This window comes from Spinacia oleracea, chromosome 4, assembly GCF_020520425.1.
Source record: "Spinacia oleracea cultivar Varoflay chromosome 4, BTI_SOV_V1, whole genome shotgun sequence".
NCBI lineage: Eukaryota > Viridiplantae > Streptophyta > Magnoliopsida > Caryophyllales > Amaranthaceae > Spinacia > Spinacia oleracea.
Window position 1 is genome coordinate 46,229,060 of NC_079490.1, and position 22,228 is coordinate 46,251,287.

At 36.4% G+C, this 22,228-nt stretch overlaps 1 protein-coding gene and 1 long non-coding RNA gene across 6 annotated transcripts; one reads left to right on the forward strand and one right to left on the reverse strand.

The window, feature by feature from the left end:
• Nucleotides 1–256: 256 nt before the first annotated feature.
• On the reverse strand, nt 257–6,966 carry LOC110803543 (uncharacterized). 2 transcript variants are annotated; one of them, XM_022009063.2, is made up of 6 exons: nt 6,581–6,966; nt 6,355–6,439; nt 4,361–4,432; nt 2,992–3,057; nt 2,841–2,912; nt 257–2,732 (listed from the first exon to the last, which is right to left on the reverse strand). In XM_022009063.2, the coding sequence occupies exons 2-6, from the start codon at nt 6,362–6,364 to the stop codon at nt 580–582; spliced, it is 2,373 nt and encodes a 790-aa protein (XP_021864755.1). In that variant the 5' UTR covers nt 6,365–6,439; nt 6,581–6,966; the 3' UTR covers nt 257–579. The 2 variants fall into 2 exon arrangements, with proteins under 2 accessions (XP_021864755.1, XP_021864756.1); XM_022009064.2 differs by having other exon boundaries at nt 6,527–6,948.
• Nucleotides 6,967–8,964: 1,998 nt separating this feature from the next.
• On the forward strand, nt 8,965–16,271 carry LOC110780481 (uncharacterized). Of its 4 annotated transcripts, XR_008919783.1 has the most exons (5): nt 8,965–9,120; nt 10,081–10,218; nt 14,226–14,434; nt 15,192–15,474; nt 16,017–16,271. It is a non-coding gene; the product is annotated as an uncharacterized lncRNA (long non-coding RNA). The 4 variants fall into 4 exon arrangements; XR_008919782.1 differs by lacking the exon at nt 16,017–16,271 and having other exon boundaries at nt 15,192–15,699; XR_008919781.1 differs by lacking the exons at nt 14,226–14,434; nt 15,192–15,474; nt 16,017–16,271 and adding an exon at nt 10,654–11,079.
• The last annotated feature ends 5,957 nt before the right edge of the window (nt 16,272–22,228 follow it).

A 22,228-nucleotide genomic window follows, 5' to 3' on the forward strand; every position in this document is an offset into this window, starting at 1 on the left:
GATAGAGTTACTTTAATTTTTAGACACACAATTGATAAATCCGCGGCACTGTCTCTTTCCCTGTTGTGCATGATTGGGCACGATAGTTATCGTACCCTAAACTTGCGCTGAGAACAGAGAGACAATAAGTCTTAACCATTTTAACTTTTTAAGGGCGGGGGGATATGTATTGCAAAATGCTGATCCTTATTCACCTTCCTGTTTGTAAATAGTAGAGATACTGTAAACATGTCATAATTATTTAAGCTGATCCAAATTCCAAATTCCAAATTCCAAATGTCCAATAATATTGCTGGTCACATGAATGTGCACAAATCGGCATCCTTGATGCCCTACTCATGCATGTAAGCTTAGTTAGCTCATTTACAAAACTATTTTGTATCTCCAAAAGAAACCTATGTTCACTATTACATGGTCAATACTCAATAGGATCAATAGGAACATGCACAACATTAGCTAGCTAATTGCGCAGCTGCAATTAAGCATTCCAGATAAACTAATGGCAGTGTTGGAGCCTACTATACTACATAAACAGAACATAAAACTCATTCAAAGTACAACTCCGGCAGCAAGAAAGAGTCATGAACCGCCTTCAGAGATCCCTGAAGAACCAGCAACATCTTCAATTCTCATGTTATTTGACATTTCTTCAACCAGTTTTCCCTTGTCAGCTGACTCGTTGACAGCCTTACCCAATCTTTTTAGCCATCCATCATAGTCAACTGGATAAGGAGTCCCACAAAGGGTGTCTACATAATCAGCAAACGCCTTCAGAATTGCAGAAACTTCACCAAGGTGCCTTTGAATATGTCTCTTAGACCAGCTCCTCTGCCTCCATTGCAGAGCAGATTCAATTGAATCTTGTTGCTGCATGTTTCCCCCACACAAAAAGTAGAGTAAATAAACTAGACTCTCCACATCAGATGAAGGGCAAAGCTTCCCGTGCTGAAGAGTGTGGGATGACGAGAAGAACAAATTCATTGCAGGTCCATCTCTTTCCTCCAAAACAGCCCGTCCCCACGACACCGGGACGTAAAAGAAGCTACTGCTTGAACCCTGAGCATCACTAACACGCACCACATTCTCCGGACAAATGTCTCCATGCTGAACATTTGCCATCTTTGCGCTTCTCAAGGCTGCCAAACAATCTTTGCAGCAACGGATTACCTCCTCGCAGGAAAATGGCCCATCTTGAGAGACAATACATGAAACAGGATCACCAATGGGAAATGTCACAAGAACTGGTGTTCCACACAATGGATGATCACATTTCTCATTTGGATTTTTCTTCTTACAACTACCAGGATGCAACATTTTTCCAGAGGTGACAATTTCGGGCAAATATTTGCTCGAAATTCCTGCTTGCCTCATGACGTTTAGAACTTTGGTTTGCCTTTGTACTTGGTACCATAAACTCATATCTTCCCATGATGGTTCTAGTCTAGATGGATGAGCACCCACATATAAAGTTAACAGCTGCGTGGGATTTTCTAGTGATATAGCACTATAGCAAAAGGATTTCTCATCAAACAATGGCTCTTGGATTTGAAAACTCTTTTCACCATGTTGCTGATCTTCAACATGTATTATGTCACCCTCTTGAAGCATCAAGTGTGATGCTTGTTGCATGATAGCTGGATTAACTTCATGCCCGAGTTCCAAAATTTCTCTTTCTCCTTGTGCGATATAGTCTTGAGAGGAACGCTTCCTAGTTTCAGTCTCAAAAAGATGACACTCAATTCTTCGTTTTTGAAGCCGGAGGCTATGGTCCGACGCTAGTGAAGCTATTGATTTTCTTGGTAAGCCACCAAATTGGACAATGGAGTAGAAAGTTGCCAATAGAAGCTGCAGAGTTCCCAAGTCACCCCAATTGGCATTTCCTAATTTGTTCCATATTCTGTCCACTGTAGAAACACTAACCTCTGAATGAGTCTTCATCCATTCAGCCACTGCCTGATATGGATTGTCTATATTCAGCTCAAGATGGCGAACATCACCAGTTAACTTCACCACTGCTCCAAATTTAGAATCCATAACCAGAATAAATACAGAATTATCGTTAAACTCACAACGTTTGCTCAACCTCCTTGAAACAAGTATATGAAAGCCATAGAAAAGGGCTTCACTTAAAGAATTCAATGAGATCCCCAATTTATTTCCCAGCATTATATCAGGTTTGAATAACGACAATTGAACCACTTGGTCCCAGTGGATATTTACATCATTTCCGTCTCTTGCTATCAAAGCTGCACCACAAAGCTCTGCAACTTTCCCCTTCGATATTGCTTTATCTAGAGAATAGAACCTTGATCGAGGATGACGAGCACAAGACACAACAAATGGTGAAGGAGAACTCTTGTGCCAAAAGGTACGCCATAATCCTTCAGCCACAGTGTGAAGGAAGTCTTCCAAAGCAAAATATTCCTCTTCTTTTAAATCACTAGAGCAGTAAAAGGAGGTTGGCATACGGAAAAGTTGCTGAAAAAAGGTTCCCTCCAAAGCATAGTCAAGCTGGCGTAGTTCATCAATTTGGAAAGGCGAATCAAATGAATACTGTTCACCGTGGTTAGAATCTGTAAGAGAATTTTCCAAAATCCAATCTTCTAGGCTCTGAATAAAGAGATCTGAGTCAACTAGGTTTCTTGCACAGTCTTTGAGTGTCTTGTAGGCTCTTTTGGAGATAGGAGCTAACTTGTTAAGAGATGTGAAGCCAGAAGAACCCTTACAGACCCCTGGAAGTCATTAGCCGCACATATTGTAGATTAGACAGGTAATAATTAAATATCCTGAATATTGTTTGAAAGTTCTCATCGATGAAGGAGAAGAGAAAATGAAAATACCAGCTTTTGGCTTTCTGAAACTTTCATCGAAACTTTGCGTCGAGTACAAGTCCAGATCATTATGATGCAATCCTGAGGCATGTGACCTTATTTAGGCAAAAACGAAGAAATATATAGTTGTTGGAAAAAAAGAAATTACTAAGCTGCTGACCAGTGTTGGATATCCTGTAACTTCCATCCAGGCCATGTCCAGGTGAAGTGTCATCTTCTCCAAATACTGCAAGATTCCCTCAATAAGATAGTGCCGTATGTTATTTATGGGATATTTTCACCACATATGACCCTTTAAAATCATAATCAATAATCATATAAGCCAGGAATTGCATAAACAACTGATACAATTACATCAATATAATAGCACCAAGAGTGTAACTTGAATAATTAGATTATGTATCCTTTATAGCTCCGGCTACAACCAGCGTGAAACTGGATGATTTTATGTTCTTTACGAAATTCATACCTAATGAACTCTATATAAGTATCAAGCGCAATTAGCTGCAAAGCTCGGTTAAAAATTATGTTCAAAGTTTGCAGCTACTGGTAAATGCTAGAGCACAAACATTAGCAATGAGGAATACATATCCCTCATCTTTCCAATCAACTACTTGTTTGGTAGAGAGGAATCGGATGAAAAAGAAAGCAAACGACAAAAAAAAAGAGGTTTCCAATGCTTGGGTGGAATAACTGGTGGAATTTGGACAAAATGGAAATAACATAAACTGCTGTTCATTTTCTTCCAAATCCTCTATATTTTTCTAATAAACAAAAGAACCCTTCGATTCCTACGAATTTAATCAAGCTATGGAAATGCTATAACCCTTCCTTCCCTTTCTCTTTCCTTCTCTTGCTTCCCTTGCCGTCATCTCCTTTCCACCCTAGTTGGTAAGCTGCTTCGATCTTAGAAAATTAACGTATATAATTTTCTGTCTGAGTATGCTTTCTAGGCTAATGATTCCATTAGCTGTTGGTTTTAAAATCTCATAGTTACAGATTTTGTGTTTGTGCTGGACAGTAGCACATGATCTGACCCCTCTCAGATATCCTCTGTAGAAGGTGTGATCAGAGTTCCTCAGATCATAGTCGAATTGTTAGGTTGTAACTATAACTTTAGAGTTGTAAATATAGGGGCTTTGTGCTTTGTTCATACTCAAATCTTCAGTATTTACGAAAACATTTCTTCAATTTAAAGTTGCTAATACAAAGTCGCCATATACATGCAGTCAAATAGCAGTTCTGGTAATGGCAACTAAACTTTATCTGAACCGTTTCTACACAAGATTATGTCAAAGAATCTGTTCAATGCATTTTTTTGAGTTGACATTTGCCTTTTATGAAGCTGACTGAATTCATTCTTTATTAATTTCTGGAGCAAATTCAACCTTGAATATTGTGATTGATTATTCCCTCATTTTTGTCTTAGATAATAAGAAAAATTACTGCATAGTAATATTAACATAAGAAACATGATAATATGATACGACATGCAAGCAAAAATGAGAAAAAATTAGATTAATACGAACCAGATGCAGATTTTCTGAAACTATCAGAGTGACTTTGCCCAGTGGATGAGTCAGCGTCATTCTGTTGAAAGCCTGAGTGATGTTAATCATAGAAATTATACATAAATCAAGATGCATTGACCAAAGCAGAAAATCAATTATGAGTATCTAGCTAGCACTAAAAGCTTATTTCAATTGACTTAAGCAATATAAAGGAACATACAGCAAACAAATGCAAATACATCATAATTGCAGGATATATCACTGAACATATGCATGCAGTCATGCACTGCAAATATGAGATGGCAAAACTGCATAAGCACACTCATTATCAATAGTACACTACCAGAAAGCTATATTGATCTTATTCTTAGGTGTAATATTTCAGCTCACTGAATGCTAATTCACATATAACTTGGGGCTTTCAGCTTTGATTATATTGTCTCCTTTGACCATTTCAAGTATACTAGGATGGAGTGGTAATGTGGTACAACCGCAAGGTACTACTAGTAAATTAAATCAGTGGCGAATATTGTAACCTCCAAGACTCCAAGGCTAAATTGATTTTACTGTACGGCCTTGCCAATCAATCGCGTCTCTTTGAAATATCCGGAAAGCCGATGTATGATGAACTGTATGGACTGTGGATATTGTGGCTCACATTTTTCATCCTGTAGTAACTACTGGCTACACATATTTACATACCATGAGTCTATATCTATCTTTGTATCACCTATTCCACTAGATTTAGCAATTCAACAATTTATATGAAACTGAAAAACGAACAACATCCAAGTTGAATATAGTTGCGCTCACATAGATGTTGCTTTTATTACCTCAAAATCATTAACGCTCAGTCCAGGATAAAGCAAGTCTCACGTCATTACTCATACACTCCTCCTGTCCAAATATTCTATTTTTGTTGTCTCAAAATGATAGGACACTTTCTATATTTAGTATCTTAAATTGATTTTCCCATATAACCCTCAATGATACCCTTAACTAGGAGTTCCAAATTAAGTCTACATTGGTATCGCGAATTTATAAATTATAATTTTTGAAAGTAGTTATGACCTTAAATATAATGGGGGCTATTAATTAAGGATGAAGGGAGTACTATTGTATCAATTCCAACCATGATGACATTTCCCCTCCAAGAAGATTGAAAGTAATGCTGACAATTTTGTGGGAAATGGAAGGAAAAACTGAAAACATACATGAACCCTCACCTTGTAAGGTAACAAGACTTGGGAATTGGGATCGAATCCCATCTACACCATTACCCTCTATGGCTCTCTAATCACAATACACCCACTTGGGGTAAATATTGAGCTTAAGGGCACGCTTGGATTGGGTGTAATGGATTATGGGGTAATAAAAGTCAAACCACCATAATAAAAGGACAATGAAGGTGATTTGAGGTGGTTGCAAGGAGGGTGGTGTGGTGGTATTGTGATAAGAAGTTGTGGTAGTGGTGGTGTTGTGAGGAGAAGGGAGGAAGGGGTGAAGTAATTAACCCCCAAATGAGGGTAATAATCACCCTAGTGGGATGGTGGGTAACTATTTTCTCCATGATGAGGGTATTTGTTCCCCCTTCCCTTTTATTTTCTTCTTGCCAACACTAGCTTGTTCCCTTTGCCACCACTTCATCCCCTCATCATCACCTTCAATTACCTTAGTTTGACTTTTATTACCCCTTTAATACATTACCCTTAATCCAAGCATGCCCCTAGACGTGAGGCAGTTAATGCACCTCAAATATCAGAAATTCAGGCCAAACTTACTAAATATCAGAAAGAACAATTTCCAATTATTCTTCATACAAGCAGCAAATTCTTAAACTTTCAATACATTGACAACAAAATTCAAGACAATGCTCATAAAAGTACATAATTAAACCAATGTACTTTACATTTCTGCCAATTTCTGCAACCCAATGCTCATAAAATGCTAAATTGACAGTAAATACTAAAAACAATCTTACTGCTTTAAAATTTTGTCAAGCAATAACTCACCTAATCTCATTGCTATTTCCAACTAAATCAGCTGTCAAAAGTGGAGGAAAAACAGCAATTAAGGCAACTCTAATGCCACAAATCCCTGCAAATATTCAACAAAATATCCCATGTCAGAATATCTTATTTCAAGACCGGGATTGAATCTAGTCTACATGTCCGAAAAACTTACCACGTTAAATCAAGAACTACTACGGCATTAAATTAGGAAAGATAGGAAACTTACTAAAATAGCAGCTTTAGATTTGGAAATTAGGACCACGAACATCTAAATGCATGAAATGTAAAGGAAATTTGAAAAATAAAAACTATTTTTAGCTCAAAATCAACATGAAAAGGCTCATTTCCAACTAAAATCTAAGAAAACACAGAAATTTTTGTTTGGGTTTTTCACTTGTTTTTGACGGGTATTTTTGTTTGGTGTTCAAGAAGCTCAGTCTGTGAGGAAAAAAGGCGGAATTTAGAGAATTCTCAATACCCAGAAAAAATGAATAATTAAAGAAGGAAAAAAACAAGAACACACATGTAAGATACTACTTATTTGAACACCATTATGACAGACATCTCGTGCTCTTCAAAAAAGGAATTGTTCATTAACTTAAACCTCGTCCCCAAAACTTAAATAATAAATTATCTACTTCGTATTAAAAATAAAAATAAAATTGTATCAAGTATCTGCGAGGTTATGAAAAATATAAAAATTGTACCGACTGACTATCGAGTATCCTTAAGGTTATGAAGAATAAACAATGTATATACGAAAAGACTACATGCACCACATGAGTTTAAAATAGTTTCGAACCCTCGGTTGTGATTGGTCCAAATTTTTAGCTGCAAAGTAGGAAAAAATGAGGGGGGGAGGGGAATTTCACCTAATTGCGCCCTTTACACCCCATTTCCCATTTGGCGCCAATGAACAAGTGAATAAACAAAAATTTAAAAAAAAAATATATATATATATAGGGTCCCCCTCTAATGAGAAGATCCTTATAATGAGAAGAATGAGAAGAGTTGTCCATCATTAAATCTGTTTAAATCCGACGACTTATATTCGCGTGTCATTAATGGCACAATGGTAAATGTGCCTTTGAAGAGAAACAAATTACTCCGTAGTTGACAGCTGGTCGGCCAAATGAACCATTAATTGTTCACGTGGATTTCTTCCTTCCTCAATTTTGTTTCTTCCATATTTAAACCCAGTCAAATAAAACTCACCCCCATTTTCTCTCTCCTCCATTTTTCTGTCTTTCTCCTCCATTTTCCTTTCTCCTCTATTTTTAACTCCTTTGCAATAAATAAATTATGCAACATGAGATCTTCCATTTCTTCTTTGTTACTAGATTTGGTTTTGGTGGGGTTCCATTGAAATCGTGATTGATTATGAAGCAAGTTATAAGAGGTTGAAGCAAGCAAATTAAATATATGAATTAATATTATTGTTTTTGATTTTTTACTTAACTAGGTTCTTATTACTGGGAAAAATGTTTTTTATTTTATGCTTAATTAGGTTCTTATTATTGGGCAAAAACTGAAATGAGTTTCTGAATTTTTTTTTCCCATCAAAATGGCATATAGTTCAAAGAATAAAAGGGGACTTACAACAATGTCAATCTAGTCTGGAAGGAGAAGAAGGTGAGATTCAGAAAAATGGCCCAGTTTTTGTAATTAAAATAATTTGCTCATTTAGTATAAATGAGCAAATTTTTTTTACTCATTTAGTTTAAATGAGCAAATTTTTTTTACTCATTTCGATAAATGAGCAAAAAAATTTACTCATTTCGTTAAATGAGCAAATTCTTTTACTCATTTCGTTTAAATGAGCAAAATTTTCATGTAGATGAGCAAAAAAGTGTTCGAATTAGAAAAAAAAAAAACAAATCAGACGAGCAAATTTACAACATTGGAGATATATAGGAGACCCGCCTCTTTCTATAATTCTATCTCCTCCATCTTTCATTTTCAATAAGTATTTTCTCTCCTTCGTGGTTACTTCACATGAGTAAAAATGGAAGTTGGTTGGTTAAGCAATATTATGGTGGTGGTGGTACAACTGGTGGAAGGACGAGAGGAGAGAGGAAATTGAATATGTAAGTTTTAAAGTTTTGAGTTCCATGATAGCTTCAATTAATGAGAGGGGAGGCAAAGATGAGCATATTGCAGCAACTGGGTACAAGTTACACAACACGTGGACTAATTTTAGGAAAAGCTACTACATAATTAAGTTGCAATTTATTTTTAAAGTAATCGTTACTCCGTTTGAAAGAACAATCAGTAACGCGGAAACAATTTGCTCCGCTAGATTGTGTTCATCGAAAGGCCGAGGTTCTTTCTCATTCTTCCCATTATAAGGTGTCTTCTCATTTGAGTGTAAATATATATATATATATATATATATATATATATATATATATATATATATATATATATATATATATATAATCGGGATCCGGTGAGAACCACCCCTTAAGATGAGAACTGAGAACTAATCTCAGCCATTGATCAAATAAATCGAACGGCCTATAATCTACCCGACAAAACGAAAATAGTAAGGGTGGATTAGTAATTTACCCGCATTGAATGACCTCCCCCCATTCCTCCAATTTTCAGAATTTCTTTCTCTCTCATCCTACTCTCTCTCTCTCTCTCTCTCTCTCTCGTCCTCCTCCTCTCCTGCGAACACTCTCTCTTTCTCGTCCTCTTTTTTCTTCATATTCTCGTTCTACCTTAGATGCTGGGTTTTGTTTTTCGATTTCTTTTGTTAACCAGGTAATTCTCCTTCTAATTTTTATTTTTGAACAAGTTAAATTAGGTTTTCTTGTTCTTGTTCGTTTGTTGATGTTGTGTTTACTTTTTCTGATCTTGTGTTTACTTTAGTTGGTATATTTTGATGTATGGGGATTGTGAGTAGATTTGGTGTGTAAATATATAGGGTTTCTATTAGTTTTATGTTAACTGTAGTGGAATCTAGATGCATTCAATAAACAAATGCGAGCTGCACAATTGGTTATCAAATTTTTGTTTATTTGATTGAAAATTGGATCTTAATATTACGAAAAACTTTATTTAGGCAAGCTTAATTTTTCTGGGAACAATTGCCGGTTAATATTGTGGTCTTCATGCCCACAAAAGGTGCCTACTAGCAGTTGGCGTTTGGGAAGAGGGTGGACTTAGGTGGCTTGTGGATGGGCTTTGGCGTTCTTTCTTTGATTTGGTGATTGAGATTTTCTATGTGTGGGAGTTGGAGATTCAGAGGAGAGTTGTGATATTAAGTTGTGCAATTTGGGGTGCAAGAAACAAAGTAGTAATTGAGCAAGAGTTACAGGCCGTTAGTTCAATTATCTGCAGGATAAATTAGTGCAGAAGGTCCGATGTTAAGATTTTCTGCAGGATAAATTAGTGCAGAAGGATTTCAACATTGAAGATAAGGCTCATGGTGCTGAAAAGCAACCATTCATAGTTTTTTATTCAAGTGTGACAAATAATACTTTGGAGATCCGATTTAACTGGGTTGGTAAAGGGACAACAAGGATTCCGACCAGGGGAGTTTATGGACCTCTCATTTCAGCTATCTCTGTCAATCCTGGTTAGGGTTGCATCTTTTTGGTTAAGCCCACTAATTTCTTCCTGCATACAGACATACTTACATAATTCGCATTGATTTATGCTATCAGCCCTGGTTCTATTACTTGTTCCATTTGTTCTTATAGTGGTGTGCCTTTTCTGCAGCTTCCAAACGCTGCTCCAGTGGAAGGAAAAAAGGAATTGTGTATTTCTCTGTAGGAATTGTCTCCTTTTTCTTTATAATCTTAGCGTTTCTTATTATCTGATGGAAATGCTGCTTCAGAATCAGGACGAGGAGATACGGTAAGGAAAGTTCTGGCTGTCTACCGTAATGATTGAGCATTTGTGTAACTGACTTAATTTTCAAATAACAAAACAGAAGTTCTATCTCAAAGGGATAGCCTAGGATTGTCAACTCACTGTGATAGTATTTTTCATAGGACTTACAACCATCTGGTTGTTGCAAGTTTGGATAACTGCTGTTGAATTGTATTTAGTTCACTGGTAACAAATTTAAGAAAATTGAGAGATACCGCATTTATGACCTTCGAGAGAAGGGTCATGGACTTCTATTTCTGCATTTACCCTATAAAGCATATGATAGTTCCATTTGTGGCTAACTTTTCTAGTTTGGGATTGAGGGAAAAGATGCCCTTAATTTGCAACCTTTTACAAGCTTCGGCGATAATTTGTTGCATTTTATTTGATGCAATACGAGGATTCTCATACATGCTGCAGGTGGTTGTTGCTATTCTCTGCTATTTGATACATGCATCATGGCCAAGTGTGCAACAGACTGCACCAGAAGACTGCAGACCACCACAAAGCAAACCACAAAAGTTCAAAGCTGCAACAACCACTCAAAACGAACAAGGAGTACCCAGTCTGACTTGAACCAACCTTACTTTGCTGGTCTGTGTAGTAAGCTAAACTTAAAATAATAGGACTCCAGGCATTTGGAAATTGTAACTGAAACTTCTGCTTGCCTGTTCTAAAAAATCAGCCAACATACCTTAAAGATTTTAGTTTACTTTTACATAAATTTAGTTTATTTATATAGAGATTTAGTCTACTTTAAGATAAATAGATATTGGAGCTGAGGAAATCAAGGCAGCTAGTGTTTTGGTCTTTGCTTTACTTTTATTTATTCTATCTAAAAACACTAGCCTACTAGCTTAATTGGTAGAGCATTGTGCAAAAGCACAAAATATGTGGGTTCGAATCCCACGTAGGTTTGTCTTTACTTTTTGTATTACTTTATTTACTTTTATTTGGAAAACCTTTACTTTGTCCTCATACCGCTTTCTTATTTGTTTATGTCTCCCCACCACTTCAAATGTTGTGTCTGCTCTCAAAAGCTACATTTGACCTAACTGATTCGTTGATAGATGAATACATTTCCCACCTTACCTGCATTTCTAGTTTTCTATTTTTATTTACTTTTTGTATTGTTTTATTTACTTTTAAGTTAAAAACCTTTACTTTGACATCCGACCATATATTTATTTCTTATAGTTTGTTTCATATTGTACGGAGATGAAAATCACAATTGAAGTTTCATTATTGTTTTGTTTACTTTTAAAGGGATTTAGTTTACTATTAGAGAGATTTAGTTTACTTTTTCTCAAACTTGTAGAACTTTTCCATTTTTCTTCCTTCACAAAGTTCGATATTCATCATGTATACATGGAATATCAACTCAAAGCTTAGAATCACAATTAAGATGTTAAATATGCTATTTATGGAAAAATATTATACAAATTCATAATTAGCTTAATGAATTTACTTCTTAGACAAATTCATTCACTTTTATCAAATTTTGATCTACTTTTTCAAATAATATAGAAGAATACAATAAGACTTTTACACGTACTAATCATCAACCTATGTAGGATTTGAACCTACACCCATGTGCAATGGCACATTGCTCTACCATTTGAGCTAATAGGTTTCGACATTATATTTAAGAAAAAAATTAAAATAAAAGTTGTAGAACTAATTTCTCTGTGCCTCTTTTCTTGCACATGAAGTCTATATGCCTGTCAAATGTTTTGTGGGATTCATCGTCAGAGTTTAGGGTTGGAGGTTCGTCATTGGGACTTGCTGGGGTTCTGGTAATACTGATTCTTATCCTGTCCTGGCAAGACTTTGTTCAACATTTTCTTTGGATATGAGAGAAATAACCTGAACCCTGCAGTCAAACCCAACAATACATCAGCTGAAATGTAGCAGCAATGCATACAACAACATCATTTGAGCCTATAGTTATTGTTTGCTTTCTAGTCGAAACACGAATGATGTTCTACTGTGCATTATCTGAAAGACAGCCCCAGCAGACACTAGAATCTGTTCTTGTCATAGCAAATGGATTGTTGCATTATACTAGCCGAATCCTGGTTGACCGACTCAAACTGGTGACGGATTGCTTGGGATTGTGTCATTCTTGGAAACACTAGTGGAAAAACATTCATTTGCATCACCACATTTGCCTCGCACATTTAAACATGTGACGCAATTGACAGTTCTAAGCATTAAAATTAGTCATTTGCGTCGCAGAATTACTAATCTGCGACGCAAATGACTCTAAGATGTTTTTAGAGTCATTTGCGTCGCAGATTAGTAATAATACGACGCAAAATATTACCTCATTTGCGTCGCAGAGTTACTAATCTGCGACGCAGATGACTCTAAGAGTCATCTGCGTCGCAGATTAGTAACTCTGCGACGCAAATGAGTTAAAAAAATTTCGGAAGTTTCTCAAATTTAATTATAACCTTTTCCTTTTATTTTTAATTTGGTGCGACGCAGTCTACCTGCTCCTATTCCCTTTCTCTCTCATACATTTCCTGCCTCCCCTGTACAACTCTTTCAGTCTTTCTCTCTCGTATTTTCCAAATCTCCTTGTTGAAAGTCCAAAGCTTCTCTGTCTCTCCTTCAGAATCAGATTCGAGCTTTCCCTTCAAAGTCTTCTCTCACCAAATCATCCCAATCTCTCAAATTTGTTTTAAAATTCAAGCTTAGCGAATACGAAGGAGGCAAACCCAGATCTGAAAGCGATGACATCTTTAGCCGAATTTCAAGCCGCGTTCTCTGCAAACTCTGGCTCTGAGGTGGATGACTCGGCGGCGACTCATCTTGGGTGCGGTGGAAGTGGGGCTGAGTTTTGGGGGGATTCTGTTGAGTCGACTCAGACCGAATTGGTCCCGGGTTACACCGCCATAACAACAACAACAACAATGGCGGGAGTTTGTCGCTTTCTGTAGTTCTACACCAGAGGACCTCTTTGACAACGCTCCTCAGGTAACCAGTAAACCCGTTTCTTAACGCCGGCTACTCATTAATTGATTTATTATGCCTTCTTGAATCTAGGGTTTAATTTCTGATCGGAGGGCTGTTTGTTTATTACGATTGCTAAATTATTAGGGTTTGATTGTATTTCTGAAGTTCGAATTCTCCAAATTTATAGGCTGGTTTATTGATTGTTGCTGCTTTTCTTGGCTTCTTTCCGATTGATTGGTGTAATATTTGCGCAATTTTTAAGATGGAGGATATTAATCAATTGCTGAGGAATTAAGGGTTTTAATCAATTTTGAATTAGGGGTTTGAAGTATTATCGCCGAATTTCATATTTATATTCTTCTACTGCTGTACAAGGTTTCTGATTGGTTGATAATTTCTAATTGGAAGGCTATTTGTTTAATTCGGTCGCTGAATGATTAAGGTTTGATTGAATTTCTGTTCGTGTTAGATTTTGGTTTTGTTTTGATGATTATGCAGTTGCTTCGCCAAAAGGTTTGTGTTAGAATTTGGTTTGATTTTTGATGAGTATGCAGTTGGTGTTATGATCGTTGATCAAGTAGGCTGTTTGTTGATATGCAATCCTCACAAAGGTTCGTGCTTTATGAGGATTTCACAGAGCTGATATGCAATTCTATTTGTCGGTTTGAATGCCGTTGTGTTGGTTGTAGTCCCATAAACTCTTACAGATTTTCAGGCGTTCCGTTTCTGTTCGCTATGATTTTGTCCAATTTACCTCGTGATTTTGTGATGATGAACAAGTTTGAGGATTTGGAGATAAAATTTGTAATGGAGATAAAATTTGGAGATACTTCTATTTCTTAATAATATCTGCAGTATTTGGTTGGCAATGGAAGTTTCTCTCGATTCTCTCCTGCTTTGGTAAACTGTATTATGGCTTCTGTTTTTCCTTCAAGCCCATATGGCGTATATATTCTTGATATTTTATATTGTAAATATTGCTTAATAGGCAATCCCACAGCTTGTTATTCATTGGTTTTGTTTGGTTGCAGTTGTAGCCCAGAGTAGACCAAATGATGATGATGAGGACGATGATGAAGACGACGAAGACGATGAAGAGCATCAAATGCAGATAAAAGATGAAACAGAAACACACCTTATAAATCTCCGAAGAACTATATATTTAACAATTATGTCCAGTGCAGATTTTGAAGAAGCTGGCCACAAATTGCTGAAAATCAAACTTGAGCCTAGGCAAGAGGTAGAGCAATTCTTCTCTTTTGGATTTCTCTAACAGCTTTTCTTATTGCCTTAAGTTCTGTTCTTGAAGTGCATCAGACTGTGCAAAAGGGGCTTGATCTGAAAATTGTTTCTCTGATAGTTTGGGAGATTCTTTTCTTTGCACCCTTTCAATGTTTTACATGTTCTGTGTAAATTTAATCTGAATATTTTTGAACTCTTTCAGAAATACTAGGCAATCCTTCAGTTATTATCCTACCATGGCTCTGATGTATACCTTTTGCTGTTCAGAACGTCAATGATGCATGTTAATTTGTTTATGCAGTTTTGTATTTTTCTGGAATCTCCCTTTAGTTGTAGTTCTTAAGATTGTCAGTAAAATTTAATTATTTCTTTGCCTTTATGCCGGTTTTATTTGTTTGTGTAGCACTGCTATTTTCTTTATGCTGATTTTATTGTTTTTGCTGTTTGTAATTGGTTATTAGGCAAAATTGTCAAAAAGTACCTTCTTTTTGTCTCACTTTGTGAACTAGTACCTTATATTTTAAGTTTTGTCAAATGGTACCTTAAATTAAAAAGTTGTTTTAAAAACGGTACCTTATAGCAACATTCCCGCCAAATTATCAATTCTCCGGCCATTGATTCAAGTTTCCCTCCAAAAACATGTGCGTGTTGAACAAACCAAGCCAAAAATCACGCGCCTCTGTTACTCTTCTTAATTTTTTTGGTGCAAATTGTAATCAATTGAAATTCATTGTTGTAATTTACTCTCATTGCAGATGTCTTCTCTTTGAAGATTTCGTTCCGCATGTAAATGTGGGCTTCCTTTGCGAATTGAGTAGAGGATGTCAAGGGTCAAGTGCAAAATCCCAGGAACTGATGAATGAATTGCTATGATTGAAGTTTGGATCAATCCCTTCTTTTAAGGCCCGAAGGACATCAACTTATGTGTTTAAGGTGATCGAGTGAACTTATATTGATCTGAATTGGGAGAGAATGGCCGCCATGAATAAGTAATAAGACATCTTGTGGTTCTCGTCATGTGCCATCGATGTAGATAAGGTTTGTGTTGTAGTAAATGTGGTGAAATTGATGAAGATTATGCAATGATGTTGTTTATATATTGACTTACTCGAAATTAAGAGAGAGGAAAAGAACGTAGCATGAGATACTTCATATCAAGAACCTCTGAATTATCAATTATTTGTAAGCTCAGGAATATGGTGAATCATTTGTTTTGGCAGTCTGAAATAAATAAATGCATCATTTGAGAGGGTTAATTTGAGCAGAGAATACAAAGGAGTAAATGAGAAGAAGAAAGGAAGCTGAAAACTTTGAATGCGGCTAGTTGATGAGCGTGTGTTCACACGCACTGATTTCCCTCTAAAATTGTGCCAACAAACAAAATCATTGGCCGGAAAATTGATAATTTGGCCGGAATGTTGATATAAGGTACCACTTTTAATACAACTTTTTAATTCAAGGTACTATTTGACAAAACTGAACACATAAGGTACTAGTTCACAAAGTGAGGCAAAAAGAAGGTACTTTTTGACAATTTTGCCTGGTTATTATGTGAAACTCATCTGAAATTATCACTGCAGATGGAGTTGAATATAATATTATTGGAGTGCTGCAGCCAGGAGAGGACATATCTCAGATATTATGGTCTGTTAGGCCAAAGGTTTTGTATGCTCAACAGAGTGTATCAGGAGAATTTTGAAAAGTTTGATTTTCCCAAGTTGATTTTCGGATAATTGCATGTTTTTTGGGTTGATTGTTCCTGGGAAGAAGAGAGAGAAATATCAGAAATTGTGTTTTTTTGGGGTTTAGCAGCTTTCGTAGCTAAATAGACCTGGTTTTAGCCTAATTGATGTTGTTTGCATCACAGTCAGTCTTTTGCTTTTCGTTCGATCTCATCACTTGCTATGCCTTGGCCTTGATTGTTGGGACGTTGCTCGATACTACACTGATTTTAGCCTAATTATTGTTCTATTTAATAATATGAGTTGTCCATTTTACTATATAATAGGTTTCATTTTAATATATATATATATATATATATATATATGTATATATATATATATATATATTAAAATGAAACCTATTTTTTTTACAAAATTCAAAGTCATTTGCGTCGCACATTAGCTTAATGTGCGATGCAAATGGCTAATTTTTTTTGGCGCCAAAAGGTCATTTGCCACGCACATTAGCTTAATGTGCGTGGCAAATGACTTTTCAGCACCATGCTGAAAAGTCATTTGCCACGCACATTAAGCTAATGTGCGTGGCAAATGAGAGTTATTTAGTCATTTGCGTCGCGACCTTTTGTGTCGCGCAATGTGCGACGCAAATGACCTTAAATGTGTGATGCAAATGAGTCATTTTCCACTAGTGAAATATTGGCTGCACCACGTCAAGGTGGTGGATTGAGACCAAAGGTGTGACTGGATGTGCTGCTAGCATCCCTAATAGGTCTCCGTACCCATCATACTGCATTTAGCAATTAGCATCACAACTTATAGTTTTGTTGTCTGTTAACTCAGTGGTATTGTCATACATATGTGCATATATTTGCCTCATTGCATTATTTACAGTTCAACTCCATTATTTCTCGAACATATGCCTCCCCAAAATAACATCCAAGATCAAACCATGAATTAAACAACCAAACAAGCGGATACTCTGCCTCATTGATTGAAAAAGCATACCAAAAAAATACAAAATTAAAGGCAAAAACTCAGATCGCAACTACTAAAAACTAAGATAAAATCTGAGTCCATCACAAACATGCATAATACAAACAATTTATAGCAAGAACTATTCAAAGGTTTAATCATCTAGTGATTTAGTTTTCTTTTAAAGAGAATTAGTTTACTTTAAGAGAGATCAAGTTTACTTTTGTACAATTGTCATTTACTTAAAGTCGACAATGTAGCACCCCCTAACCAATTCAGTTTTCTTGTAAGGAGAATTAGTTTACTTTAAGAAACATTACGTTTACTTTTGTACAAGTTTCATTTACTTCAAGTCTATAATCTAGCAACCCCTAACTGACTTAGTTTTTGTTTAAAGAGAGTTAGTTTACTTTAAGATATATTAAGTTTACTTTTGTACAATTTTCATTTACTTCAAGTCTATAATATAGCAACCCCTAACTGACTAACAACCCGCAACAACAATGTACAGCCCAATCGCAATACCCTAAGACATACTGCAAGCTTAGAACTTGAACCCTGCAATCAGACCAAGCCAAAACCTGTTGCTAAAATGCAACAACATATTGTAAACAACAGCAGCATCTGAGTCTGCATCACTCTCAAATGACTACACAAGAAGGAGCTAGAACAAGCCTCTGTAACAGTTAGTTTACTTTATGAGATATTAGGGTAACTTTTGTTCAATTTTTATTTACTTTAACTCATTTTTAGTGTAGCTTAAATGATTCACTTCTAATAAGTTTCAATCTAATTTTAAAAACAGGAGAGCTACAGGGGAGAAAATATGCAATTGTGTTTGCTAGTCATCTATCCCAAACTGAGGATGAAAATATTATACCTAACAGTCAAAGCATAGAAAAACTATGCTGCAAAACATACCCTAGCATACCAAATTTTACACCAGCAGGCACAACTTTAACCCAGGCAGAACAAGAAGAAGCTACTGCTCTAACCCAATTGAAAAAACAAACTGGCTACACACGAAACCACATTCAACACACTTGAGTTGTGCCTAAAAATTGAATTCAAAATTCGTTTGCAACATCTCTTAAGTATCACAAATTCACCTTAAGTTATAGCTAGCAAACTGATAAAAATTACAGAAATCAGAGCGTCAAATATCCTCACAATTGACTTAAAAAAGCACTTAATACAGAATTATAGGTTGCTAATATGCAGCGAATTGAACAATAAATTTTTGGATCATATTACTGTCAAACTTAAGCATATTCCAATATTTCTTGCTTTGAGCTCAATTTAGCAAATCCGAGAGACGGATTTACTGTCGTCGCAGAAGAAATTTGGAGTAAATTAATCAAATTAAGAAACGTATCCATGTTTAATTTGGACCGAATTTACAACTTCAAGTCAAAAAATGATTCAATCAATATGCACAGATCAAAGCAAATTTATCAATGAAAATTAGAGAAATTAAAAACCTAGAAATCTAATTCAATCAAATTAGCAAGTAATACCTGCGTCCGAGATCAACCTCTCAAAGAGATGAAGAATTCAACGCCGCATAATTCAATTTTGCAAAAAATCGACTGAATTTGTAACTTAATATTGACAACAGTGTCAAATTTGAGACCAAATTTCTGAAATTATGAAGCAAAATGAAGAGTAAGAAGTTGCAAAATGAAGAGTGAGTAATTTGCAGAAATTTGTGCAAAATTCGCAGATAATTGAGTTTATTTTCAAGCATATTGGACAAAAAAAAAAAAACAATTAGAGGAACAAAATCGAAAGAAGAATGCAAAATACCTCAAAATCTCTGCAATGTTCGCTAAATTACGACACAATTTGCGGTCTTTCAAGTGTTTTTCAAGCAAATCGTTGAGGAGGGAGATGAGGAGAGAGAAAATGTGAGAGAAAATCAGGAGGGAGAGAGGGAACCACATCCAATTTGATTTAATTAGCGAGATATGATCTCGGCCGTCCATTTTATTTTAATCTAACGGCTGTCATAAGTTCTCATTGTAAGGAGGTTCTCATCTTAAGAGGGGTTCTCACCAGAACCTGGTCCTATATATATATATATATATATATATATATCCTCCTAAAAGTTACAATACATAATATTGATTCTTAACTGAAATTAATTATACCATTGGTTTGAAAATAAAAATTAGGGGCTTCAATACCTCCATCAACGTTAACCAAAATCAAATACCATCAACGTGAAGGAAATTCCGACCATCACCTTCGTGAAGCAAATTCCTTCGGCATGCAACCACAACTTTGAGCTGGTAATTCCACAAGATTTTGCAATATTATTAGTCTGTTAAATTGTCCTGTTTTTTTTTAAGTAAGTATTATCAAATATAGAAATGTAATATTATCCAAGCACAATTAATGATAATAATGGTTCTTAGGTAAATCTGGAATAATAAATGTCTGAAATTTGTGTAGTGGAGTTGTCGAAGCCATTGATAGTAGAATAGGGTAAGATAAAGTGTCCACGTGCTATATTTTAGTATTAACACTACATAAATGCGAAATATTTTAGTATGAAGTACATGCGTGCATGAAATGTTTAATTCTAGGTTTACGGTTTGCAAGGAATAAGTTAGTATGAACACTAAATTAAATTTATGTAATGACAGAGTGATAAAAAAATATACAAGAAAATCCTAGATTACGCATAGACCTAAATGAAAGTGGTGAACAAGGGAGATTTAGTAGAAGATGAAGTCATTTAAGGTAACTCGAATGCACCTGGAGAACGGATGTGCTTTGTATTAGGCGCACAACTTTAGAGATATTGTCATGAATATGCTTATAAGGAAGGGTTCGAGCTATTTATATAAAGTAATGACTTGTGAAGGAGCTTAAGAATGTTGGAGTTTGTAGAATCGGCGTAGGAGATAAAGAGGAAAATCCAGATATGATGAAACTGAGGGGAATACAGTTAAACATAATAACATATGCGGAAACAATCCCCAAATTCAGGAAACATGTATAAAGCACAGATTAAGCAAACTTACATTTGAAGCGTGTTTTTTCGAGTAATCTATCAACAAACACGAACTTAGAACTCCACTTGTCGTTCCTCTACTTGGTTCACCGACATGTTCAGATCTGTCTTGATAATCGTAGCTTAGACAATCACTCAAGAGTTTGTGCTTTTGGGAAGATCACATCCATGGAGGCTAAGAGAGAATTAGGGTTTCTCTCTCCTTCGTAGGGTTTGATGTGTGTGTCTGATTTTCGCATTAGGATTAGGAAAACATAATAGACTAGGTTATATCAATAACCTATTAAGTGAGCCAAGACAACCGTCCAAGCATAGAGCCCGACCGGCCAGCAAGGCCCACGACCACTCTGCACAACCGCGCAGCACACAGCACGTAGTGGGCTGGGCCACGCTGCTGCTGTTGCTGTTGCTGTTGCTTCTCCGTGCGTGCACAGTGTGAGGGGGTCGAAAAAGCGGGAGGCTAATGCGTGACCTTGTCCCTCGTGGGTGTGACGATTCTTTTTATTCAATCAAGTGTAATTGGATTTCCTGTGAGTATACACCCAATTGACTAGTAATATAGGAGTCGCCATTCAGTTTTTAACGACAATGAGAAAAACTGACAAAACCCGGTTATCGGGACATAAAGGGAGTGCAATTATGTTTGACCACGACGGCCGTAGGTTCCCTTGTGATCCCTGGTGTGGGGATCTCTCAATATACACCCGCAAGGTAGAGATTGAGGGTTCGGGGGACTGTAACTACCGAGAGGAGTAATTCGCTCGTCGATAACTCCAGAGGCAAGATATCCTTACTAGCTCAGCATAAATAATTGAAGGGACATGCATTAACTATTAAACTAATCTGAATTGATTTTAGCAATATGCAACATATAATACTAATTCGATCGTGATTATCTGATTTAAATAGCATTAAGGGACCTAGCATGATAATCCGATTTCCCAAAAATATTATTTGTTAAGCGTGATAGAACAATCATATTAGGTTAGTTTAACAGTTCATAAAAAGGGCGAGGAAAGCAGTGAAATCATCGAAAAGGGACACATTACGACGCACCCTTGAGAGGTGCGTCACGGTTCTCAGAAAACTAACCACTTTGACTTTGCTATTTCTCATTTTTATTTAACGAATCTCGATTATGGGACAGGATACGTTCTGTTCGATTTATGGATCGATTGCGACAGAACGCGTGAACAGTTTCGCAGCGAGAGGCTTAGGCTAAGGGGTTTAGAGTCAATACTCAGAGTATATTATGTGTTGTTGTGTCGTTTCACGTCGAAACTAGGGGCCTATTTATAGGGAAGAGTTCGCAGAAAGATAGAATTGCAGAGTTCCAATCCGCAAAGAATTAGGAAAAGAAACGTACCCAGGTATTTTCAGCGCCCAGGCCTAGGCGCCGAAGATTTCGGCGCCCAGAGCCAGGCGTTGAAAATAGGGTCTGGGCAGTTTTTGTTTAGTCAGATTCGGATTCTAAAATTCGTAGAGTTTGAGATTAATTTGAGTCTTTTAGCGCGTATCAATTTGTGATGGAATGCGTCTGGGCCCGTTACGAACTCTAGGCTCGTTAGGATTTAAATTAATACGTAACTCTTATTTCCGAATCCTATTAGGAATAGGATTCTTGCAGTTTTCTATCTCATTTAGGATTTATGTTGGAATGCAACACCTAATTCTGATTGGTTTCTATCTTTTATGATTTGCCACCTTTAGAAGCTACCTTTTACGCTAGTTACTATTTTTAGCAGGTTTCCATAAATAGCAGGTTTCGGGTGAAATGAAATAGGGAATCGAGATTCGTTTATTTTATAGGAGATGCGTTGTCAAGTGAAGTTTTTATGCTTTCATCATCGAACCTTTCCCTTGCGGGAATGGGGACAAAAGTAGGTGTCTACAGTTAGCCCCCACTTTGACTGAGTCTTGGAGTAAGACGATGGTCAAAGTATTAGACGGAGTGCGTCACACAAGCCATGGTGTATGTGACCTGTTTTGCGAGGGTCTCACGAGCCCCCGAGTGATAACATTTGACTTAAGGGTCATCACTTGAAGTGTCGACATATCCCTCACGTGTCATTGGGATTTGTCAACTGATAGTATAGAAACTTCCTCACTTTGTCATTGG

Bases quoted from the DNA above. Each gene is read 5' to 3' on its own strand.
- LOC110803543 (XM_022009063.2), bottom strand. The intron at 3,058-4,360 runs GTTCGTATTAAT...GGAATCTTGCAG, and splicing joins TTTCAGAAAATCTGCATCTG to TATTTGGAGAAGATGACACT. The intron at 2,733-2,840 runs GTATTTTCATTT...AATGACTTCCAG, and splicing joins TTTCAGAAAGCCAAAAGCTG to GGGTCTGTAAGGGTTCTTCT.